This window comes from Dasypus novemcinctus, chromosome 11 (assembly GCF_030445035.2).
Source record: "Dasypus novemcinctus isolate mDasNov1 chromosome 11, mDasNov1.1.hap2, whole genome shotgun sequence".
In the NCBI taxonomy this organism is placed as follows: Eukaryota; Metazoa; Chordata; class Mammalia; order Cingulata; family Dasypodidae; genus Dasypus; species Dasypus novemcinctus.
Genome location: NC_080683.1, coordinates 25,784,942 through 25,811,441, shown reverse-complemented (window position 1 = coordinate 25,811,441; position 26,500 = coordinate 25,784,942). Strand labels below are relative to the sequence as shown.

At 39.9% G+C, this 26,500-nt stretch overlaps 1 protein-coding gene across 1 annotated transcript; it reads left to right on the top strand.

Annotated features, from left to right (window-relative positions):
- Positions 1–1,614: 1,614 nt before the first annotated feature.
- LOC101443282 (glutathione S-transferase A1-like) lies at positions 1,615–26,500 on the top strand. The gene is made up of 7 exons (XM_058306885.1): positions 1,615–1,770; positions 8,514–8,629; positions 10,611–10,662; positions 11,881–12,013; positions 14,148–14,289; positions 25,012–25,143; positions 26,124–26,500. The coding sequence occupies exons 2-7, from the start codon at positions 8,543–8,545 to the stop codon at positions 26,247–26,249; spliced, it is 672 nt and encodes a 223-aa protein (XP_058162868.1). The 5' UTR covers positions 1,615–1,770; positions 8,514–8,542; the 3' UTR covers positions 26,250–26,500.

The window sequence follows — 26,500 nt, the reverse complement described above, 5'->3', positions numbered from 1 at the left end:
CAGAAGTGTCAAGGTTGTGAAAGAATAACAGACCAAGGACCTGACACAGCCTACGCGTGACTGAGGAGACACAGTGACTCAATGCAATGCAGGATGTTGTACTGGATCTTGAACCAGACACAGGCTATTAGTGAAAAAGCTGGTGAAATTTTAAGAAGGTCTGTAGTTTAGTTAATAATATCGTCTTAATAATAACTTCCTGATTTTGATCATTGTACTATGGTTATCCAAGCAAGAAGTTAGCATTAGAGGAAACTGGGCGAAGGGTATATGGGAACTCTATACCAGCTTTGCAATTTTTACATAATCTAAAATAATTTCAAAAAAGTTTTTTTAAGATGCATACTAAATCATGTTATTTACCTCAAAAAATTGTTGATATTATTCAGCCATGGAAAGGAATGAAGATCCCATACGTGCTGCAACTTCCATGAACTTTAAAAACATTATGATAACTACAGTAAGCCAGACACAAAAGGAAAAATATTGTTATGGCTCTACTTATACGGAATATCTAGAATATACGAGCTCATGGAACAAGAATGGAGATTAGAGGTTACCACAGGCAGGAAGTGGGGGAAGGAGAAAGGGAATTATTGCTTAATGAGTATAAAGTTTCTCTCTGGGGTGACGAAAATGTTTTGGCAATGGATGGTGGCAAGGGTAGCACAACATCATGAATGTACTGACCACGGCCATGTACATTTATTTATTTTAAATAATTATTAATACATTTAAATAATAATAAAATTTAAAGAATCAAGCATGACAAATTTTATATATACATGTTACCGCAATTTTATAAAAAAAGAGTAATAGAATCAATCCAACTGGAACATTTGATTAATATATATGCTAGTGATGATTGTTAAAGTAAGGTGAAGGGTACATATCAGGTCTCATTATACTATTCTTTCCTCTTTTACATATGTTAGAAAATTTCCATTAGAAAATGATAATACATTTTTTAAGCCTCTTCCATGTGCCAGGACTGTGCTGTGGTTGGCCGTGGGTATTCCGCAGCCCTGACCTCAAGGCGCTCACAGACAGCAGGATGAAAGCAGATATTAAACAGACTCTCAAAGTAGTAATATAGGAAGTAAAGGACACTTGGAAGGAGGGGAGGAGCGCGTGTTCCAAGAAAAGAGCATGTGTGGGGGGGGGGGGGGCTAGAGAGAAAGGCTGAAGTGCAATTAAGAAGAAAAGAATTTGCAAACTGATACCTGGTAATGCAGCTAAGGTCTTGCCACTCAGAGAGAAAACAACTCTACCAAATTCCTTGGGCCTACAGAATTTGCGTTGCAACAATACTCATAATTTAGTCCTTTTTTTAAAAACCAACTTAGATTGCTGTCTCCCTTCCCTTTTCTCTCTATTGTATCTATGACACATTTCGTACTTCTCCACAAGGATTTTTCATCAACCATAAACCTTGCAGCTAATTTCTTGAAATCGCCCACAAGCAGGGTTTACAGAAGGCTGTTGACTCTCAGCGACCTGCTGGGACAGCCAGATACACCCGAAATCCCTTGTTTATGTGTTTAAGGACAACAAGAAATGGAGCATTCCTGGTGTGCCAAGGTCTTTTCTAATTTGGTGTGCAACTCCAAAGAGCCCTGAAAGCTGCAGGAGGGGCCATGTACTTCTGGACCCACCCCACTGGGAGGGAAAGAACAGGACAGTATTAGAGCAGTGGAAAAACACCCGGGAGTTTGGCATTGAGGAGCTGAGCTGAGTGGCAACCTGAGCGGCAGCCTGCACTTGAATTTGGTTAGTACTGACTTTATAGATCTGCATGAATGTTCTCATGTCTGTTTCACTAGGGACATATTTTTAAGATAGATCCTTAGCACAAGACTAAGTTACTTTATGTATGTACTTTATATTCTAATTGTGTCTTGTTTGTGTGTGCTTTGGAGACAATTCAAGCATTGTCTATTCAGTTCCTGAAGGACATGTCTTTAAAGAGAAAAAAAATAATCAAGGATTTTGAAAACTGGGGCAGAGAATTTGGTGATATGAGAAAAGTAAGAGTAGTATCATTTTGGGAAGTTTGAAAATACTACCATAACTAGGGCCAGGGGATGTGAAGGAACCTACACATTTCTCTTGTTTTCTCAGTAGAAATGGCATGGGTATATTAGTGAGACGCATAAAGGAATCGACACACATTTATACTGGATTTAGTTGCATGATCACACATTTAGGCGACCTACCTGAACCATGAAAAGGAAATGTGTCTGGGTAGCTATGTGCCTCCCCAGCCACTTTCTCCTACTGGGAAGCCAGTCATCAATGCCTGCCTATAGGAATCAGAACTTGTACCTCCACAGTTGATTTTACAGGCTTTAGGTTATTGCTGATGGGTTCATTTGTGATTGGTCACCAGGGAGCATTCCTCTTCTTTTTCTTTTGTTAATAACTCCTCTTCCTCCCCCTCCCCCTAACTCCTTTCCCTTCTCTCCTCTTCCTCTGTTTCTCCTCCTTCTGCTCCTCCTCCTCCTCCTCTCTGCCCCTCCCTCCCCCCAAGTTGTTGGGACCAAAAGATTGGCAGGATTTCTTTAGAGAAAAATCACAAAGTTGCAGGTGAATCTAAATGTAAGGGATTTGGGGATAGTAAAGAAGGTAGATCTGGGTTTACTTCTTAGGCTAACTGAAGAACAGTAATCCCCTTCTCTTGAATGGTCATGATTTCAATCCAACAGAGTATTTGCAAATTCTTTCTATTTGCCAAGTTAAATATTCTTCTGGGCTACCCTGCCAAAGCACATTACCATTTACTTGTATAGTCATTCTGTTTGTTATGGATAGTGGTCCCAATGCTTTGATGATTCCGTGCAGACAGCAGAAGATTGGGCTTATAATCAGGATTGGTTTCTTTATTATCATGATCCCAGCGTTTATTCAATTACCCTATGGTAATGTATTCTAAAATGGCAACCCCCATGAGGGAAATGCTAAACAAGTGTGACTCTTGAGATATCCGTGGTGCCATATTATATGAAGTGTGAACCAAACATCAAGCAGAGGGGAGCCGAGCAATGTACTCTGCTAAAGGAATATGACACTTCTCTGCTTCCTGGGAGCTTTTTACGGCATACAAAGTTTATATACAGCATATGAAGTCACCAAGTAGCATAGTGAGACTTAGTAGTGCCTGGAATAATTGCCAACATAGAAAAAATAACACAGAGGTCTTAAACAGGAAAGCCTGTGAATCTCAGAGAAACCCTGGGAAAAGCCCCACAGGCAGAACCAGAATTCACAGGAAACAAATATATTATCCATGGGAGAAGATATTGAAAGAGCTAGGTGACAAACAGATTTTTTTTTTCACAAACACAAGGAAAGGGCCTTATCTAAGGGTAGAAAGGCAAATACCTGGGGGTGGGGGTAGAAAAAGCCGGGAGAGGATTGGACCTGGGCAGAAGGGGCAGGGTCCACAGTTTTCTAAGCCTGGCAACTTTCTCACCTTGCTCTGAGTTGCTTGCTTAAGGAATCCTGGCTCATGGACTGGAATTCCTCCAACCCAATTAAAGTGATGTTAGGTCTGCTGTGTTAGTTGTCTACAAACCTGTTTTTCTGACTAAATTTAAGCCCCTTCAAGGACAGGGACCAAATCAGGGTCAAAGCTGGATATTTACAAGCCCCGTCGTTGCTTGATGTACATTAATATCAGCTGAGGAAGACAGAATGAAACTTGGTGTTGTTTTTTTTTTGTGTTGTTGTTGTTGTTTTGAAGCAGCCTGTCTAGTTAGGTTATTTAAACAGCATAGCTAACATATAACTTAGAATAGAAAATGAAATTGTGATATTCTGTACAGAAGTGTTGTCATACCCTGATGCATTTCAAAGTGTCTCAGGCATAAGATAGAAACATATTTGCAAAGTCCCTAAAGGACTGGAAAAAAATGAAGAGATATTAAATGTCATCTGGAAAACTCCTACTATTTCAAGTAATAGGAGCCCCCAATCCAATCAAACAGTAGAACTCTGCAAGGTAAACCTGTGGAAAGGAAACACATTAGTCAGGTCAGCCTTGGTCTAGAGGCTTGCAGTCATGAAACTTATTTCTGTAATAATGAAGCTAAACCTAACTATAATTAATGTCTAAGAGTCACCTCTACAGAACCACTTTGTTACTCAAATGTGGATTGCCTCTCTAAGCCAAACTCTCACTTGGTTGTAGTCATTATCTTCTTTCTTTTTTTCTCCTTCTTTGATTATTTTATGTTTTTTTTTAAAAAAGATCATAGATCACAAAAAATGTTACATTAAAAAATATGAGGCTTCCATTTACCCTCCCCCCACCCTTCTGCCCCCCACATCCACAACCTTTCATCATTGTGGCACATTCATTGCATTTGGTGAATACATTTTGGAGCACTGCTGCACCACATGGATTATGGTTTACATTGTAGGTTATACTCCCCCCAGTCCATTCAGTTGGTTATGGCAGGGTATATAATGTCCAGGTAGAATGAAACTTTTTAAAAGAAGGGCATGCATTTACATGTAAACCAAAACACAGTGTCAAAGAAGGGTCAATGAAATGTCCATGTTTCCAGGACAAGAAGCAGGATGTAGGAAAGAGGTGATGGTTTGATCAAGTATTGACAATTAGGGAAGCGGACTTGGCCCAGTGGATAGGGCGTCCGTCTACCACATGGGAGGTCCATGGTTCAAACCCCGGGCCTCCTTGACCTGTGTGGAGCTGGCCTATGTGCAGTGCTGATGCGCGCAAGGAGTGCCCTGCCACACAGGGGTGCCCCCGCGTAGGGGAGCCCCATGTGCAAGGAGTGCACCCTGTAAGGAGAGCCACCCAGCGTGAAAGAAAGTGCAGCATGCCCAAAAACGGCAATGCACACATGGAGAGCTGATGCAGCAAGATGATGCAACAAAAAGAGACACAGATTCCCATGCCACTGACAACAACAGAAGCGGACAAAAGAAGAACACGTAGCAAATGGACTCAGAGAACAGACAACTGGGGCGGGAGGTGGGGAGGGAGAGAAATAAATAAATAAATAAATCTTTAAAAAAAAAGGATTGATAATTAGCACCAATTAGACCTTGCACTATGCTTGAAGAGATGGAGAGAAAAGCAGTGGGTCTCCCAAAGGCATGACTGGAATCCATGCAAAAGAATGACTGGAATCCATGCAAAGGGGAATGTTCCAGAGTCCACAGAATGGGAAGCAAGGGGCAGCCAGGGCCTGCCTGAGGAGAAAGGCTTGCCAGGTGTACTGAGAGGGGAAAAGCCAGAGGTCTGCAGCAGGGTCTCAGGGCTGCTTCAGGCTGCGTTTAATGTACCAGGCCACCGTGAATCTTCACTGAGGATTTCCTGTGAATTCTGTTTAATTAATTAATGACTATCATTAGCCTTTGCACAAGAGCTAAATAAAAAGGGCCGTTATTTAACTTACCTGAAAAAAGTATATGTATATAAAATATGTGTACATATGCATATACTATATGTACATTCACATATATACCACACACATTATAAATCTTATTCCAAACTAGGTCAATAGGGCTGGCTGCAAGAGAACTGTCCTGGTTTGAGTCTTTTGTGGACCCCAGATAATGATGTTCTTAAGCTAACCCATTCCTGTGCATGTAAACCTATTTTATGTGGGACCTTTTCATTAGATCACTTTTGATTAGATCACTTCAGTTAAGGCCCTTGATTGGATTGCAGGACCTAGGATGGGTCCTAATCCTTTTACTAGAACACAGACAGAGAGAGAGAGAGTGCTGCCATTTTTACTCTGCCATATGAGAGAGAACCTCAGGATCAACTACTGTTGCAGAAAGACAGAGTAACCCCAAGAGACTGAGAGAGAGACTAGAGGCTGGAATCAGTAGGGCAGCCTGAGGCTAAAGAGATGAGGCCTGGGGATAGGTCAACCATGTGCCTGATTGCCCACGCCTGAGCTCGGGGACAAAGGGAGCCTGGAGGAGGAAGCAGAGTCAGGCGCCATTTTGCCTTGCCACATGGCAGGACTCCAGGATCTGCCAGCAGCTGACTTTTGGTGAGACAGCATCTCTGATAATGCCTTGATCTGGAGATTTTCACAGGCTCAGAACTGTAAGATTTTACCCTAAAAAGTTCCCATTGTAAAAGCCAAACCACTTCTGATATTTTTGCATTGATAGCCTTTAACACACTAAAAAAAGGACACTTCTATTCCCCGGTGTGTTCAGACTTCACTTTCCAGGACCTGAGGGCAGGAGGCAGCTGGCATTTATTGAGTCCCTATCATGACTATTATGTACATTATCTCATTTAACTTTGTCAACAGACCTCAACGGTAACTATAACTCTCTCCATTTTCAGAAGAGGAAACTGGGGCTCAGAGACTGAGGAACCAAGTTTATGGACCTCAGAAGGGAAGGAATTAGGATCCAACCCAGGACTTTTGCCCGACATCCACATCATTTCCCATCACAAAATGCTCCTATAAAAAACACATTTATACATATTTTATCATTTGGATTTTGTTCTTTAGGACATTGTTATGGTAGTGAATAGAAAGATGAGTCTGTATGACAGTGTAGAATTATGAGGCAAGAAAGAGCTTCTGAAGTATTAAAAGCAAGGGACTAGAATGATCAATTATTAATATTTTCAGTTCACTTAGAGATGGGCAAAGTGGTTTAAGCTTTTAGATTAGAGGGTCAGATAAAGAAGGGACAAAAATTAGGATCATCAACAAGACATTGCACTTTTAACTGACCAAAGAATTTATCAAAGCAATAATTCCTTTCAAGGCAAGCCCACCTTCTGGTGAGTTAAAATATAAATATAATAGTTGTCAACATACTAACAAGTTTTTAGGATGTAAATAAAGCAAGGCACTCTATTTTATTATTATATTAATTTTCTCTTCCAATTAAGCCACTAAAAAGTTGCAATCATAAAGGAGCTCTTGATCAGATGCTTCCCTCTCTTCCTGCCCCCTTAACCTTTTGTCAGTTTATGGTCTCTGAACAGGAGAAAACAAACAAATTTCCAGAGAATCATAGAAGCACAGGCATTACATAGTGAAGCAAAAAAAAAAGCTCTGGACTTGAAATCAGAAGACTGAGTTTAATCTAACCTCAAAACACAATATGTGTGACCGTGGCAAGTTGTATTATTCCTTGAACTTCAGTTTCATCTTTAATATGGGATCATTTTAGCAGCCTAACAGGGTTGTTTTGAGGGTTAAACAGGATCTGGAAGTGCCAAGTTCTTTATAAATATTATATCCAGTAGACACACTAGCTAGGCACTTATTAACTGTGAATCAAGAACACAAGTGTACAACTTCTGGCAAATTATTACTCTCTAGTTCTCTGTCTCTGTCTTTGGGGTACGGTTTATGATAACTGTGTTCCAATTTGGTGAATCTTGGAAAACTCTATGAATCTGAGAAAAGGTGCTTATGAGGAAGAGCATTTTCATAAAATACTACATAAGACAAAATTTACTTTTCTTTTGTAAAATGATTCATTTAATAACTAACCGAGCTTAGTGTAAGATTCGTATCCCCTAGCTCTGTGAACTCTAGTCCATAACGACTAAACACTTTTACTGAACTAGTACCAGTTTTTCTGTCCTTTTCATTCTGCTAAATCAATCTCAATATTTCTCATAGACAAAATCCCCAATTACAAGACAGAAGAGCCGTTTAAATATGTTCCTAAAGGATTCTTTTTCTCAAGATTGCAATACTGAAATTGCAATACTGATTGTAATTTGAAAAATAAAACCAAAAACCTCTCCTGGAACGTTTAAAACGTTTTGACATATAATAATTCAATATTCTTTTACCTTTTTGGAAATATGACTGTGGTGTAGAGAGAAATATATTTGGGCTAAAAATTCAGCAGCCACAAAGTCTTGCAAAAAATATTGTGAGCCTGGTGCCTGGTGCCTAAGGAAACTAAAACTGCCCATCCCTAAATTGTGGGAAATTAATAATTGCTGTTTAATGAGTCCTGTGCTTTTGAACTCACGTCTTTGATACAACTCGCTTAAGACCACTATGGAAACTCACCTCGTCACTGTGTGAGGTGTTGTATGTTTCCCATATGTGTGCTACTCTCCCAAGAAGACTGGAATCCATCTGAACAAGGGGCTATATTGTCCTCCAGAGGACACCTGCCAAGGTCTGCAGACACTGACCTGTCCCCTCAGCCTCTTCCTCGTCAGTGATGTTCTCCAGATTTAGGGCCACTACAAGGCTCCCAGGGCCTTCACCTGTGTGGGATCCAGGCTTGCTCACTTTATGTCCTCAAAATGAGGACAAATGGCAACAAGAGCCTGCTTTGGTGCAATTTCACAATAGTGGCCACTAATGGGTGAGAGTTGGGCCCACAAAGAACTTCCTGGGACTCTTCCAGCCGTGCCATGGAGAAGCCAGATACCTGCTCTTCTGTATGTATGGTCCTGCTCAAATGCACAACATAATGTACATTTTTGCTTCTGTGGTCTTATTCATTCATTCACTCATTCAATTTTTCAGGGTTCAGGAAACCTAGGAGACCTGCTATCATGACTGGGAAGCCCGTACTTCACTACATCAATGCACGAGGGAGAATGGAGTCCATTCGTTGGCTGTTGGCTGCAGCTGGAGTCGAGGTAGGTTCTGAGTGAGGTCATCTTGAGGTGGGTCTAACCTTTCTCCTACCAGCTAGAAGACTTCCATCCCAAATGACCTATCAAAACATTTGCCTTTAAAAACAAAACTAAACTAAACAAAATACAAAATCAGTTATTAAGAAAGAGATAGACAGAATTGACCAGTAAAAATTTCTGCCCATAAAAAAGTATAATCAATTGAAAGAAATTTAAGAAATATCAACTAATCACAGTGTATAGGCCTTATTTGTATTAGTATTTATTTATTTATTTTTTCGTATTAGTATTTAAGTGAACAAACTGTAACAAATAATTTATGACACTACAACAATTAGAAATTTGAGTAGTAATTAAATAAAGATACTTAAGAATTATTATTAATGCTTAAGTTGTGATAATATACTGTGGTTATTTAAAAAATATGTTTTATTCTTGGAGATACATATTGAAGTATTTAAGGGTGAATTGACATATCTGAGATTTACTTCAATAACAGGAATTGGGAGAGTGTGAGTAGGGATATAGAAAAATGAGATTGGCTCCAGTTGATAATTATTAAAGCTGAGTGAGGGAAAATTATACTCTTCTGTTTATTTTTATATATGCTAGAGATTTCCATAATAAGAAGATAAAAGGAAAAGAAATGAAATTAAAATTAAATATAAACCGCAAATGACTGACAAACTGCCTATTAAATATTTCATAATTCCTTCAGCAATATATTTTTTTTAAGATTTATTTTTTTATACTGGATTTTGCCCATGTCGCACAGCTATTATGAGGCAGAGCAAAGATAGGAGTCAAATACATTAATAGCAAATCCATTTTCTTAATAACTTTCTCCTTGGACATTTACATTGATAGATTCTGCTTATTACACCACAAAATTAAGTAAACACTGATTTGTATATTTGAATTAAAAACTGTAATCACTTAGAGCTCTGGTCAGCCTGAGACAACCTTTCTTAGCTGCCATTTCAACCAAAAGAACTTCTCTCAGGAGAATGTGCAACTTACACCAAGTATTAGCCTACTGGAAAAGGACCAAGGATAACATAAATTTTCAGCAATGTTGGAAAAATGAATGATGCAGTGCATGATGAAGCAGTATCCATCGCTCAGAACTCTAATTACAGGTTTTGAACATAATTTGCACCTGGTACTGTCCTAATGCTTATCACACATTAGGCATTTAATCCTCACAAATTAGTACACAGTTGCCATAATTACATCCAGTCATAGATGAGGATACTGTGACCCAGTGAGGTTCAGTAACATAGCCAAAGTCACGAAGTCAAGAAAAAAAAAGAGAGTCAAAGAGCTGGGCTTCAAATCCAGGAAGTCAAATCAGATGCCAAATTTTTTTGAAAAACAAAACAAGAAAAACTACAACAGAAACTCTCCTTCCTCTCCCTAGAATGGGAATTGTGCTCCAGTGTGTCCCGTATTTTTCAGAAAAGGAAATTTGGAGTTGCAAGATTTAAGGCTGGGCAGCAAACTGACCATTGGCTCTTGGCAATGTGGAAGGGGGTGATGTAATTCGCAGAGGAGGCTGCTTGGTGGCAGAATCTTTGATGGTCATTTGTCCATGGCACACACGTTCTAGGGAACAAGATGTCCCATCCTGATCAGATTTTTAGGGAGGACGTTTCCTGAGATCTAAAAACTCCATAATAACAAAGACTTGCCCCTCTCTCCTTCAGTAATAAACCCCTCTCAAACCACGACTTAATTGGTGGGGACAGGGCTCAGGCAAACTGAACCTGCAAGAATGAGCAGCTGCTGTGACTTCTGACTTTTTTCTTGCCGGGTCTTACCTAATGATTCTGAATCATGTCCCTGATCAGACTCCTCTGTATACCTTACCAAGCTCAGATCCTAATATCTTCATATTAGGTACCAAGAGGGACATTTCAATTGTGAAATTCTATCATGCTGTGGATGGAACTAACAAGCCATCTTTTCTGTTTCTGCTTTCCAGTTTGAGGAAAAATTCTTAGAAACTGCAGAAGACCTGGCAAAGTTAAGAAGTGGTAAGACCAATTTTCTAAGGCTCCTTAGAAAGGTATCTAGTAGAAGTCATGGGTGGAGGTTTTTATTCTTTTTTTAGGTACAGGGGCCAGAGATTGAACCCAGGACCTTGTATGTGGACCTTGCACTCAACCACTGAGCCACATCGGCTCCACTGAGTTGGTGTTTTCATTCATTTGCTGCTTGTGATTTGTTTTTTTTTTTTTTTTTTTAGGAGGCACCGGGGACCCAATCTGGAATCTCCGATGTGGGAAGCTGGTGCTCAAGTGCTTGAGCAGCTTCTTCCCGGGTGGAGGTTTTAGCATCAGGCAATGTGCATGTGGTGGTTTTCCGTATGGTGGTAGTGGGGAAAAGTGGTTAAAACGAAGGGGAAGGCCTGAGCAGGTTTGGCAACTCTCTCAGGACTGGGAAGGGCTAGAATTCTGGGAGTTATCCCAAGGAACTATTCCCCAGTATCTTGTCAATTTAGTCTTGTTACTTTTTCATGCTTTTCGTACCAGGAATGGGCTGCAAATAATTCTGGGTCCCTTCCTGTGCGTCTCTACAGAAGACACACAAAGGCATTCCATTAGGGTGAAAAAAATAGAAACAATGGAGGCAATTACCTTGAGTTCTTTTCTCTTACTGAATATGATAAGGTAATAGCCAAGCAATACTGCAGACTCCTTTAAGTGAAACCAGGAGGCCACAGTTGAGTTAGTTGGGAGGCTGGTGAGAGGGTGAGGAGGGAGATAAGTGAGCTAGGCTGGCAGGAGTGAGGTCAGGAAAACAGGCCTGTTCTGCACATACCACCTCATGGTGTGGTGCCAGGAGCACAGGATTCACTCTCAGGACTGGACTTCCATGGTGCAAACACCATGAGACTTGCTGTGGGACCTTCCTATATAAAATAACAGTTTCTTGGCAAAGCTGTTGTAGCCTCTCCCAACTACTTCCTATAATAACCATGAAGGCAAATCAGAACTGTAAGTACCGAGGAACTATCATGATCTGGGATGGAAATAATAAGGTAAATGGGGGGAAAAGAGTTAAAATGAAAAGTTGATTGATATGAATAAAAAAGATTACAGGGAAGAGAACACAATGCTGTTACAGGGTGATCAGTTAGCAGGTTATAATTTTTCGTTTTCTTTTCAGTCATTTCAACGAGCATTTTCTTCATACTGAGTGTGATCTATAAAACTTTTCACTCTGTTTTCCTCTTTTCTTTCTTTCCAAAGATGGGAGTTTGATGTTCCAGCAAGTCCCAATGGTTGAAATTGATGGGATGAAGCTGGCACAGACCAGAGCCATCCTCAACTACATTGCCTCCAAATATAACCTCTATGGCAAGGACATAAAAGAGAGAGCCCTGTACAGTATATTTTCTTTTCTTACATCAAAAAATAACTCAGGAACAATTTAGGTCCTTTCTTGAGTTAGCAAGTCACTTGGGACTATAGCCAAGAAAGGCACTAGGGACAAAAGCACCAAGAGTAGGTGAGACCATGGCAGGTGGGCTGAGCCTTTGGCTAAGGACTGTGGTCCAATACAGAAAAGCCCTTTGGGGAATAGGAATGGTAAGTTGGAGTAAATTCAGGCAGTGTGATTATATATGACGATGCAGTCCATGGAGAGAGCACAGTGCCTGAGGTTTCCAAACACTGATAGAGCATGAAGAGAGGAGGATGGTGGTATCATGGTACCAGGCTCTCTGGCCTTTAGGAGCTGGACCCAGCCATAGTAAAAAAGTAAACAACCCACATGTCTATGTCCTAATGAACAGGTGAAAATAGCGTGGTATATTTATACAGTGGAAACTTTTTTGGCCACTTAAAGGAATGAAGTTTGTATAATGCTATAATAAATATGATCCTTGAAAAGATTATGCTAAATAAAAGAAGTCAGGCACAAAAGGCACATATTAAATGATTCCATTTGTTTGAAATGTCCGGAATGGACAAATCCATAGACATTATTGAACACTAGGGTGAAAGGTGGGTATAAAACACTAACATTAATTGAGCACAGGCCAGTTGTTTTATGATTTTTAATAAAACTTATCCTCAGAGCAAATTTTTGAGGCAGGTATCATGAGGATGATAACAGTTACTATTTATTGAGCAATTAGCATTCAGACAGTGGATGGCTTGCCTACATGTCATACTGCACATACTAAAAATTGTTTGAGTTTCCCAAGCATATATTTTGCATTTTATCACACTTACACTGCAGCTAATAAGCCAAGGAATTGATATATATTAGGTGCACATACTATTTCTAAAAACCATGAACTAATAAAAAAAGATGAATTATCAATATAGCTTAGTATCTGCAAATTTTACTACAGTCTTTTTGTATGTAAATGTAGGGAAGTCATAGGGATAATAAATTAAATTTGAGTAATGTTTAAAATCCATATATTTTATGATAAAGGGCCTTTAACTTAAGGTGGCCAAAGCACTGATTATATAATTGCTGTAAAGATAGTCTTATTTTTCTGATATTAAAAGTTACTTAATAAGGACTTATTTCCATTAAAAAAAGAATTGCTCTTAATTAAGAGGATATTTTAATTGGGGTAATGATAAATGCAACCATGGCCAGAAGCGGGTAGAAGTTCATGGTGAGGATTGTGGAACCATGTTCTATGGGAAATAATTGGAAGAAGTGCTAACAGTGGACTTATGAGTGAGTGGTGTAATGGGATGAGAGAAAGAAATGGACATGACTGAGATGGCTGGGCAAGCACGTCTCTCTTACGATTACCTTGGGTATAGCTATTTAGCCACATGAATCATATTAAAGCTGTGAACAAGCAAACCAAAACAGAGATGGCACATCTAGGTATAGAATTGGTGATTATGTGGACTAACTGCACAACTTTCTATTTTGGCCATGGCCTTAAACAGATCCACATGTTCTCTGTACCCAGGTTTGGTCATGTGTAAAACAATAATTTTATCCATGTGTTGCACAGTGCTCCAAAATGTATTCACCAAATGCAATGAAAGTGCCTCAATGATGAAAGAGGTTGTTGATGTGGAAAGGGTGTGGTGTGGGGGCGATGGGTATGTGGGAATCTCATATTTTTTAATGTAACATTTTTTGTGATCTATGTATCTTCAAAAAAAGCAATTAAAAAAAGATGGGGTGGGGGGTGGGGAATGGGGTATATGGGAGCCTCTTACATTTTTTAATATAACATTTTGTGCTGTCTATTAACTTTTAAAAAGATAATTAAAAATTAAATTAAATTAAAATTATAAAAATAAAAATAAAAAAGTAAATAGAACTTGACACTGGCAAAGTAAAAAAATAAAATAAAATAATTTTAGTTACATATAACTAATAATGGGTTGTTCTAAGAATTAAATTTGAAAATGCAGGTAAAAATCCTAGCATACTGATTGCACACAATAAGCCCCCAATGATAATGAACCCCTTTCCAAACTACAAAATCCATGGCAGGTGGCATCTAACAGTTTTGTTCATTTTTCTCTTTCAGGATTGATATGTATGTAGAAGGTGTGGCAGATTTGGGTGAAATGATCCTTCTTTTGCCTATATGTCCACCTGAGCAAAAAGATGAAAAGATTGCCTTGATCAAAGAGAGAACAACAAACCGTTATTTTCCTGCCTTTGAAAAGGTAACTGGAAGCTGTTCAGTGTTTAGGGGCACTGTGAGTTCAAAGGCAACAGTAAAACAGTGCCTAGGCATTCCTGGGGCATTAACCTTCACTTCCAATGAGGCTTCTTTAATATTGATGGAGCACCCTGATACTGAAGTTATTTTATAAAATTAAATTCTAGGCACCTGCCCCAATCAAGACAGCAGAGTAAGGAACTTCAGAACTCCTTCCCTTCATAGAAGCTTTGAACCACCCATAAGAACTGGCAAACACACCTTTCTCAAAGCTCTAGAAAACAGTTAAGGGATTGCAATAACAGGGTGAGCCCTGAATCAAGGAAAAGGCTACTTCAAAGTGGTAGGGTCTCAGGGTGCTCTGCTGGCTCCTCCCCAGCCCTTCTTGGGCTCCATGCAGAGTTGGCCTGAGTTACCACTACAGATCCTTGTTCCAGGTTGGTGCATGTTTGGCCCAATCTGTCTGCTGGTGACTCAAGGGACTCACCATCCCAGACCTTGCCTTGCTCATAGAAGGCAGCTCATGGAACTGCCATACAGAATGCTATGGTAGAGCAGTCAAGTCTTACTCTCTGGTACATGGATTACTTGCTGTGGAGCATAGAGTGCAATGTCTGGAACAATGAGGAAACTGTTTTCTAGGGGAGAGGGATATTTGGGACTCTGTAAATGGCAATTCCTAGGGCCACATGTACATGCCCAGGACAAGAAACATGCACAGAAAAGATCAGGGAAGCTGCTTTACTTTGATGTGGAGATATTCTCTAAACTCCTAGTATGTTTAAGCCCTGAAGGAGTGTACTCACCAAAGTCAATCTGCAAAGACTGGGAAAGGGGCTTTCTTCTTTTCTTTCTATTTTCTTCTTCTTAGTCCCTGGCATTCAAGGAATGCTTTCTCATAACAAGAACTGGACACATGCTTACGGAACATGCATCTCACAGTCTAAATTCCACAGGTGGCACATTAAAATATCAATATTTCCAGGTTTTGACAAAAGATTACAAAAGTTACAAGGAAACAGGAAGTGATGGCCTTGGTAAAGGAGATGATCAAAGCACTAGCAACCATCAACAAGGAGGAACAGACCTGGACCATACCAGATTAAAACTTAAAACGTTGCCTAAATATACTTAAAGAGCTAAAGGAAAACATGGATAAAGAACTAAAGGAAATCAGGAAAAAATACATGAACTCAGAGAATATCAATAGAGAGAGGGGAAATTATGAAAGGAACCAGACAAAACTGAATACCAGAGTAACAGAAATAAAAAATTCCCTAGGGGGGTTCAACAGCAGTTTGAAGCTGGCAGAAGAAAGAGTCAGAGAGCCTGAGAATAAGACAATTAAATTCATTCAGTGTGAGCAGAAAGAATGAGGAAAAGTAAACAGATTCTGAGGAACCTGTGGGACACTAACAAGTATATCAATGTATGCACTGTGGAAGTCCAAGGAGAGGAAAGAGAGAAATAGGTAGAGAGAATATTCACGGAAATAATGGCTGAGAGCTTCCCAAATGTAATGAAAGATGTGAATATACAGATGGTGGTTTAGAGCTATGTAGCCCAGAAAACTACCCATTCCTGTTGGTATAGAACCATTGTTAATAAATTCATGTCAAGATGTTACTTTATGTACGGTATGGCACAAAGGAATCAGGTTGCCTTTAATCTGGATTACTGGAGTCCTTTATAAGCAGAGTGAAAGACAGAAAACAAACCATAAGAAGCCAGAAATCAACATAACCCAGAGAAGCCAGGATAGGGTGCAAAGTACCATGCAATAGAAAAGCCAATGACCAAGGTTGATCAGCATCCAGTCCCAGAGTGCCACCAATCTTCTGATAGAAAGCTTTGCCTTGATGAAGCCTCAATTTTGGACTTCTACTAAGCTTAAAACCGTGAGCCAATAAATTCCCACTGTTTAAGTCAACCCCTTTGCATGATATTTGATTTGGCAGCCAGGAAACTGAAAACAATACACATCCAAGATGCTCAACAAACTCCAAACAGGATAAAACCAAACAGACTCATACCATGGCATGTTACATTCGTACCGTTGAATACCAAAAACAAGTAGAGAATTCTGAAAATTGCAAAGGAAAAGCAATGTGTCATGCACATGGGAGCCTCAATAAGATTATGAGCAGGATTTCATCCCTTTTACAGTAAAATAGCTAGGGGACAAGCAGAAACTGTCTGTAAAACTGTTCTAGTGCATAGGACACCAAGGGATGACTATATGCCAACCAGAAGAGAGAGGGATGAAGAAAAGGATACTTGGCAGGGAAGATCTGTGAGTAAAGAAGCAGCCATAGAAGCTGGAACCCATCCCCCCCCACTTGGACCCCTTGGGGTCTGTGGAAGCATTTCATGGAATCTGTGGACTTGAACTGAAAATTCAAAAGAATATTATTCTTATGGGGTTGTGTTGGTCTGGATGTTATATATTTATTAAATAATACACAGTATAGTGTGGACTTAGTATGATTTTTATTTTGATGTAGTGTGTTCTGAGTGCAGTGGATAACTGCCTGCAAGAAGTTGGTAAAGATGGTGGAGATGGTTTCATGATGCAAAGGCAAAAGTCAAATTTCTAAATGTTTCTGAAAATGACCAACTGATGTTGAACCATTTTAGGTTATCAGGGTTGTAAAACATAATTTTGAATAATCTAAAATTTAATTTAAAGACATGCCAATGTTGAGTGTTATAAAACTATCTGCCACAACATTCTGAGAAGAGTTCTGTGGTTTCCACCTAACTGTCAAAGGGATCCATGCAACAAAAAAGGTAAGAACCCCTGCATTAGAGGCATACAACTGCAGATTTGAAATCATAGAAGAAAGAATCAGTGATGTAGAAGACAGTTTGGCTGAAATTGAAAAGAGAGAAAAGAATGGGAAAAACGGAGCACAGGATCTGAGAGTTGAATGATAGTATGGAGAACAACAAAATATGTGTCAATGGAATTCCAGAAGGGGAAGAGAAGGGAAAGGGATCAGAAAGTGTATTTGAGAAAATAATGACCAAACATTTCCCAACTCTCTGAAAGACATAAATAAACATGTCCAGGAAGCATAGGAGACTCTAATCAGAATAAATTCAAATAGACCTACTCTAAGACACATACTCTTCAGAGTGTCAAATGCAAATATAAAGAGAAAATTCTGAAAGCAACCAGGGAGAAGCAAAACATTACATTCAAGTGACATCCAGGAAGACTAAGTACAGATTTCTCATTAGAAACCATGGGGACAAGAAGACACTGGTATGATATGATTAAGATACTGACAGAGAGAAACTGTCAGCCAAGAATTCTTTATCCAGCAAAATTGTCCTTCAAATATGAAGATGAGTTTAAAATATTCATAGATAAACAGAAATTAAGAGAGGTCATAAACAAGAGTCCAGCTCTGTAGGAATCACAAAAGAAAATTCTGCAACATGAAATGAACAGACAGGAGAGCAGCTTGGAGGAAAGTGTAGAATGAAGACTATCAGAAAGAGCAACTAAAAAGGTAAAAAGATAGACAGTAACAAATATGATATAGGAGATATGATAAATAAGCTAGACCTACCAGACATATACAGAACATTGCACCCCAAATCACCAGGTTATACATTCTTCTCAAATATTCTTGGATCATTCTCCAGGATAGACCCCAGGTTAGGTCACAAGGCAGGTCTCAATAAATATAAAAAGATTGAAATTATACAAAGTACCTTCTCTGATAATAATGGAAGGAAGCTGGAAGTCAAATATAGGCAGGAGAGGGGAGTTTGCAAATATATAGAGGCTAAACAACAAAGTCCTAAAATCAGTGGGTCAAAGAAGAACCAAACAAATGGAAGGACATCCTGTTTTCATGGATTGGAAGACTAAATATCATGAAGATGTCAATTCTACACAAGCTGATTTATAGATTCAACACAATCCCAATCAAAATTCCAACAGCCTACTTCACAGAAATAGAAAAGTCAGTTACCAAATTTATTTGGAAGGGACATGGGCCCAATCAGCCAAAAAACATTCTAAAAAAGAAGAGTGAGGGAAGCAGATGTGGTTCAACTGATAGCACTTCCACTTACCATATGGGAGGACCTGGGTTCAATCAAGATGATGCAAAAAAAGAAACACTGATTCCCGTGCCTCTGACAACAACAGAAGTGGACAAAGAAGAAGATGCAGCAAATAGGCAAAGAGAACAGACAACCGGGGTGGGGCTTAGGGAAGGGGAGAGAAATAAATAAATAAATCTTTAAAAAAAAAAGAGAGAGAGAGAGACAAGGGGAGAGCCAAGGTGAATTGCCACAGAAACCAGGAACTAAGACGGTGTAATTCACAGGGAACCTCTCTCCCAATCAGAGGTCTCCAGGATCGAATCCTAGTGAATCCTAGAGGAGAGAAAATGAGTAGAGAAGACAACACAGACTGCAAAAACAGCAGGGCAGGAGGAGGGGAAGGGGGGGAAATAAATAAAATAATTCTTCAAATGAAAAAAAAAAGAAGAGCGAAGTTGAAGGACTCACACTTCCTGACTTTGAAGCATATTACAATAATACAGTGGCCAAAAACAGCATGGTATTGGCACAAAGATAGACACATCAATCAATGGAATTGATTTGAGATTTCAGAAATAGACTCTCAGCTCTGTGATTAACTGATTTTTGATAAGTCTATCAAGTCCATGTTACTGGGACAAAACAGTCTCTTCAACGAATGGTGCTGGAAGAACTGGATATCCATAATCAAAGAATGAAAGAGGACCCCATCTCACTCCATATACAAGAAATATTTCAAAATGGATCAAGGACCTAAACATAAAAAGTTGAACCATAAAACTTTTAGAAGATAATGCAGGGAAACACCTTCAAGATCTTGTAGTAGGTGGGAGTCTCTTAAACCTTATACCCAAAACACATACAACAAAAGAAAAAAATAGATAAATGGTACTTCCTTAAAATTAAACACTTCTGCACCTCAAAGGACTTTGTGAAGAGAGTATAAAGGCAGCCTACTAATAGGAGAAAATATTTCAAAATTACACATCTGACAAGGGTTTTAATATCCATAATATAAAAAGAGACCCTACAAATCAAGAATAAAAAGCACACGACGTGATTAAAATATGGGCAAAAGATTTGAATAGACATTTTTCTTAAGAAAGTGGATGTGGCTCAAGTGATTGGTCTCCCATTGACCACATTGGAGGTCCAGGGTTCAATATTTGGGGCCTCCTGTTGAAGGCAAGTTGGCTTGCATGGCAAGCTGGCCCAAGTGCACAGCTGGCCCATGTGTAGTGCTGGCCCATGTGTAGTGCTGCCCCATGCAGGAGTGCTGGCCCACACGGCATGCTACACCACACAGGAGTGCTGCCAAATGCAGGAGTACTGGCCTGCATGGAGTGCTGACTGCACAGAGAGCTGGCGCAGCAAGATGGCACAACAAAAAGAGACACAGAGGAGAGACAATAAGAGATGCAGCAGACCAGGCAGCTGAGGTGTGCAAGAGAATGAATGCCTTTCTCCCACTCTGGAAGGTCCCAGGATCTGGTTCCCAGAGCTACCTAAGGAGAAGACAAGCAGACACAGACGAACACACAGCAAATGGACACAGAAAGCAGACAGTGAGCAAAAACAATAGACGGACAGGAAAATAAGTAAATAAATCTTCGCACACACACAAAAAGGAAGAAATGCAAATGGTGAAAAACACATGAAAAATGTTCAACATCACTAGAATTAGGGATATGCAAAGCAAAGCTACAATATGATATCATTTCACACCTATTGGAATGGCCACTATTTGAAAAAACAGAACACTACAAGTGTTGGAGAGAATGTGGAGAGATAGGAATGCATTTTCACTGTTGGTGGGAATGTAGAATGGTACAGCCACTGTGAAAGTCTGTTTGGCAGTTTCTAAGGAAATTAGATATAAATCTGTCCTGTGACCAGGCAATACCAGTACTAGGTCTACCCAGAAGAACTGAGAACAGTGACATGAATAGACATCTGCACACTGATGTTCACAGCAGAGTTATTCACAATTGCCCAAAGATGGAAACAACACAGGTGTCCATCAACTGATGAATGGATAAACAAATTGGGGTTTATACACCCAATGGATTATTATGCAGCTGTAAGAAGAAATGAATATGTGAAGCATATGATAACATGGTTGAATCTAGAGGACATTATGTTGAGTGAATCAAGCCAGACACATAAGGACAAGTATTGTATGATTTTGTTATTAAGAAGTAAATATAGGGAAGCAGAGGTGGCTCAAGTGATAGAGCTTCTGCCTATCATATAGGAGGACCTGAGTTTGATCCCTGGGACCTCCTGGTGAAAAAGAAGAAGAGAAAGTGTGCCCATGCAGCAAATCAGTGCCTGCGTAAGTGCCCGTGTAGTAAGCCAGTGCCGGCACATGTGCTTGCGCGAGTGCCTGTGTGGCGAATCAGTGCCCTGAGCAAGTGAGTCATGCAGCAAGATAATGACACATCAAAAGAGAGACAAGGGGACAGTCAAGGTGAAGCGCAGTAGAAACCAGGAATGAGGTGGCACAATTGACTGGGAACCTCTCTCCCTATCAGAGGTCTCCAGGATCGAATTGTGGTGAATCCTAGAGGAGATAAAATGAGAAGAGAAGACAACAGAGACAGCAAAAAAATCAGGGTGGGAGGAGGGGAAGGGGAGAAAATAAATAAATAAATAAATCGAAAAAACAAAACAAAAGAAAAGAACTGAATATAATTGCATTAATAGCTAGAATATAAGTCACCAGAAAATAGAATGAGATTAGAGTTGGATAGCTGAGGTTTAATCTGTGCAGAAATGGTAAAAAAAACATTTTTTTTTAAGTTGTTTGGAAATGAATAGAAATGGTGAATGCATATCACAGTGTTTCTAATTAGCAGCGGCAATATATGGGTATGAGTGGTTGAAAGGGAAAGTCTAAAGTTGTGTATATCACTAGAAAGAAAGCTAAAAAAGGAAATATGGGACTGTAAAGCATAGCAAACCCTTTGAAAATAGAATATAGCTAATAGTGCATATATAAGAATGTTTCTTTCTGAAACAGAACAAGTGTACCTTTTTTTAAAAAATTTATGTATTTTATTTTATTTATTTCTCTCCCCTTCCCCACCCCGCCCAGTTGTCTGTTCTCTGTGTCCATTTGCTGCGTGTTCTTCTTTTTGTCCGTTCCCGTTGTTGTCAGTGGCATGGGAATCTGTTTCTCTTTTCTTAATATTACAAGATGCTACTATCAGAGTGATATTTGGGGAAAAAGACAACCAAAGCAAACTATGGAAAGTAGTGTACAGATATATATTAATAACCGTCCCTCACTGGTTAAAAAAAAAAAGGAAGTATGCTAAGTGAAAGAAACAAGACAGAATACTATGTATTTTGACTATCTATATAAATGTATATACAAAGAAATTATAGTGATGAAAATAGATTAGCTGTTAGGTATTGCAGGAGAATACCTAAGGGATTGAAAGGTGATTACTAAGGGGTTGTATTTTTGGTTTATTTTTGTTTTTTGTGGTTTTTTTTGAGTATGAAAATGCTCATATTGACTGAAGTGATGAATGTACACCTCTGTGATTATACCAAATGCCACTGATTATACATTTTAGATAGTAGTGTATGGTTTATGAATACATTCCAATAAAATTGATTTGAAAAAGTAAAAGTGGACTGTGAAAAAAATTAAGTCCAAATTTCTCATAGGAAACTGTGGAGACAAGAAGGGAGTGGCATGACATATTTAAAGTGCTGAGAGCAAAAAATTGTCACCCAAGAATTCTGTATCCAGCAAAGCTGTTTTTCAAAAATGAGAGAAAGATGAAAACATTCCTCCCAGATTTTAAAAAGCCGAGGGAGCTCATCACGTCTAGACTGGCCTATAAGAGATGTTAAGGAGAGTTTTGTAGGTTGAAAGAACAGGAGACAATAGATAGAAGCTGCATGAAGAAATAAAGATCTCTGGTGAGAGTACCAAGGTGGGTAAATTTAATGCCAGCACTATCGTATTTTTGGATTGTAACTCCACTTTTTACCTCCTACAGGATCTAAAAAGCAAATGCATAAAAAGTAATAATAAATCAGTAGTTCTAGACTCATAATGATAAACTTGTCATTTGTGACAAGAACTACATGAAGGTGGGGGCATGGAGAGGTATAGGAAAGAGTTTGTGTATACTATTGAAGGGAATTTGTTATCAAAGCATATGAGATTGTTATACTCTGAAAATGTTAAGTTTAAGTCCAACGGTAACTACAAACAAAATATAAGGGAAACTGCAGGCTCATAGAGACAGAAGTTAGTGTAGAGGTTGCCTAGGACAAAGGGAAAGGGAAATTGGGGCGCTAACAGATATGGGTGAAGGGTTTTTGTTTGGGGAGATGGGATAGTTTATGTTGTATGTGTGTCCCTACTACTGGAAAAAGAGAAAGAGCAACTAAGGAGAGAATGACAATTTCAGTACTTGGTCCTGAATGGCAACAAGCAATGGAGGAGAAAAGGCTCAAAGGAATATTACTGGGACATATGAAAAAATTGGAATGTAGGCTTGAAGGTGTATAGCAATGTTAAATTGGAATATAGATGTAAGATTTATATCAACGTCAATATTTGAACTTGAGAACTGCACTTAAGTTGGTTACATAAGTGAACATCCTTGTTCTTAGGAAATGTACAAAGTTTTATTAAATGTTCAAGGATTGTGACGTATACAACCTATACTCAAGTGTTCAGACAATGGATTGATAAACAGATACATAGCTGGATAGAAAGACAAATACAGCAAATGTGGCAAAATGTTAAAATTGTTTGAGGTTTAAAAAAGTAGACTGTGAGGAAGAATATTGCCAGTTCTACTTTACCAGCAAAATTTCAGTTGACTAGGATCTAATCTGGAATTCACATTCATGCATGGAGCTTGGGTTGTGGAGAGCTCTGGAGGCCATTCTAAAGATTGGACTAGATCCCACCTAATACCAATGCCTTTGATCTAAGTGGGAAAATGATGAAAACAATACATCAGAATATATTCTCACACCATGTTTAGGGAGGCCATAAGCAAACTTCCCATCGGGCACTACTGTTTAGGGTCAAGTAATTGATGGGAATTTAATAAATTGGGTTTGTGGCAGTGGATGAAGAGAAAGAGATAGATGCAAGAGATGTTGAGAAGAAATCTATAGGATTTGATTATATGGCTCTTGGACTTTTGAGCATGCCATGCAAAACCAAGGAAGTAAAACTCCATCATTATGTATGTAAGGCATATCTTAGTCTTTTTATTCTTTGAAGGTAACAGGAGAACATTTTATGATCAAAACTACCTGAAATCTTAGTAAATAAAAATCATGAACCTAAAAATGATTATTAGGGATATGCTGGCCTAAATATAAATAAAAGGACTAATGCCTGAAAAACATTAGGTCATGTTTTCATTCATTCAACAAATGTTAACTCATTACTGGGGAGTGGATGTAGCTCAAGTGGTTGAGCGCCTGCTTCCCAGGTATGAGGTCTTGAGAGATCAATCTCTGGAAACTCCTTAAAAAAAAAAATCACATCAATCACTTCTTTTCAATAAATCCCTTGAAAAAAATTCATTGTTAATGTATCAGGCCCTATTGAAGGAGGTATGGATTTAGCAGTAAGTAAGGAAACACACCCTCTGGCTCTTGTGTTGCTGACAATTTATGGTACACTCACATGCTGATAAGCTATATAGCCATTACAGATTATGTACACCTATCGTTTGAAATTCAGAGAGCTCCATGAATGAAACATAAATGAAAAATGAATATTACCATGTAACTTTTTTGTTTTCTTTCTATAAAATGATTAGATTTCAAAAATAACATTTGTCATATTTGCTTTATCATATATACTCCCTCTCTGTGTTCCTTTGTTCATCTATCAAACATGTTATTTGTGAATGCATTTCAGACTTATTTGATGTGTTCCCCCTGAACACTTCAGCATGCAGAGTGCAATGAAATCAAATACTATAGACAGGCACAGCTAAGTTAGCAGTCATAGCTAATGCTGAAAGGAAGATGACGAATTCAGGTTGACACAGGCTTATTTCTGATCCTAGAGGAATAGATCAGGAAATGAGGAGCACAGACAAGAGGGGAAAGGCAGACTCTGAAGTAGTCTGCTCAGGGGTGAAGACTGATGTCACGAAGATAGAGACTCTGTCCAAGGGCCAGAGAGGAGAGGGAGAGAGAAGCGGAGAGCCAGGGCTTGAAATTTCTGGGAAAACAGAAACATGGTGTAGTAGGTGCTAAACCCTTCTAGGTAGAAGATGCAATTAAGGAGGTGAGGGGGAGCAGTGACAGCCACGATGATGTGGGTGTGAGGACAGCAGATGGCAGTGTGGGCTTCAACTGGGCAGTGAAGGAAGAACAAGAGACCCACTTCTCTCTCTCATTGAATCAGGGCTTGTGGAAAAGGTCTGAATTGTCTGCTCAGGAGAGAGGTGTAAGGAAAATGGGTGCCTTAGTGGAAAGCCAGGGTCTCTGTGAAGGGAAAAGGTGGAGAATGAAGATGAAGGGATGGGCGTTAAGGCTGAAGCCCAGGGGAAGGGACATCCAAATGTAGCAACCACTCTCAGTGAGGCAGCAGAGCTGGGAGCTCTGGGTGGATTCGGGAGAGGATCCTTGCATGTGTTCATGATTGATCCCCTCAAATCACCAGGTGTTGAAGAGCCACGGACAAGACTACCTGGTTGGCAACAAGCTGAGCAGGGCTGACATTCAGCTGGTTGAGCTTCTCTACTACGTGGAAGAGCTGGACGCCAGCCTTATTGCCAGCTTCCCACTGCTGAAGGTGATCTGTTTCACAGCCCCAAGACTTGCTTTCTTGGAATCTAATATTTGGTCTCTCACACTGTGATGTTCTGAGCCTTCTTCAGATCTATAGCCCCCATATGGCACCAAAATATGTTCCTAGGGCCCGGTTCTGAGGCGTGGAAAGACCTTGTTATGCCAAAGAAATTTGTGGTGGATGGTACCTCAAGGACATTTTGGCTTTTGCAATAAGGGCCTGGGGCTGGGCATCTCCTCCCCCAGCCCTGTAGTCCACTGTGCTCTCTGTTCTCGATTCCCTGGCATTCCCTTTATAACAGGTCCGTCCTCCTCTTCCCAGCCCTTAGTCTGCCTGAGCTGGTCTCTGTCCATCTGATTTCCTTCACTCAGCTCCTGCTACTCCTTTCAGTCGTTGTGTCTCTGCACAGCTCTCTCCTCTTCCCTCCAGACTTTTTATTTTAAGGTTTATTTTCTTTATTTCTCCCCTCACCCTCGCTGTGTCTATTGGTTGTGTGCTCGTCTTTCTATTTCAGGAGGCACCAGGAACTGAACCTGGGGCCTCCTGTGTGGGAGGGAAGCACCTAATTGCTTGAGCCACTCCCTTCCCTGCTTTGCTGGGTCTCTCCTACATCTCCATTTCCCGTGTTCAGACATTTGATCTGTGTTGATGTCTGCCTTGCAGACAGACATCCTCCCTCCTTGCACTGAACAAAAGCCATGAACGCACAGCACGTATCTGTAAGGAGGAAGAAAGGGAAGCCTGTGCTCCGCAGAAAGTCTCAGACAAAGGCGCCTATAGGGAAAGTGCCGCGGAGCCCGATGTCCTTCCTCTACCTTGGTTCTCACGGGGCCTGTGTTTGCCCGCCTCCGTGTGGGCGCCGAGGGAGGGGCCCCTGTGGATGCGTCCTGGGTCTCGGGGGCGGGGCCGCGGGGCTGCGGGGCTGCGGCGCTGCGGGGCTGGTCCTGGGCCCCGTGCTGAGCCTGTGCTGCTGTGCCCTGCAGGCCCTGAAGAGCCGAGTCAGCAGCGTCCCCACCGTCAAGAAGTTCCTGCAGCCCGGCAGCCAGAGGAAGTTTCCCCTAGACGAGAAACAGTTTGAAGAAATAAAGAAGATTTTTGGTTTGAAATAAAGTGGCAGGGATGGCCATGCAGGAGAAATATGACATTTTACAACAAAAGGTTAACCAAAACCTCGATCTTGGCTATGGTGGGGCTAATTAACTTTAAAATTCTATCTGCTAATTAAATGACAATACTCCTATTGTGCAGACTATGGTACAATTTATTCCTGTTGATTATGATCACAAGTGAAATCAACATTCCAATCTCCTAACCCGTCTCTTTCTTGGAATTAAAAATTAAATAAAAAAGAGAGAATGTG

What these genes read in the sequence shown, in the direction of transcription:
- LOC101443282 (XM_058306885.1), top strand. Translation starts at nt 8,543, where the DNA reads ATGACTGGGAAGCCCGTACTTCACTACATCAATGCACGAGGGAGAATG. An exon ending in CCTGGCAAAGTTAAGAAGTG is followed by an intron (nt 10,663 to 11,880) that starts GTAAGACCAATT and finishes TTCTTTCCAAAG; the next exon opens with ATGGGAGTTTGATGTTCCAG. An exon ending in GACATAAAAGAGAGAGCCCT is followed by an intron (nt 12,014 to 14,147) that starts GTACAGTATATT and finishes TTTCTCTTTCAG; the next exon opens with GATTGATATGTATGTAGAAG.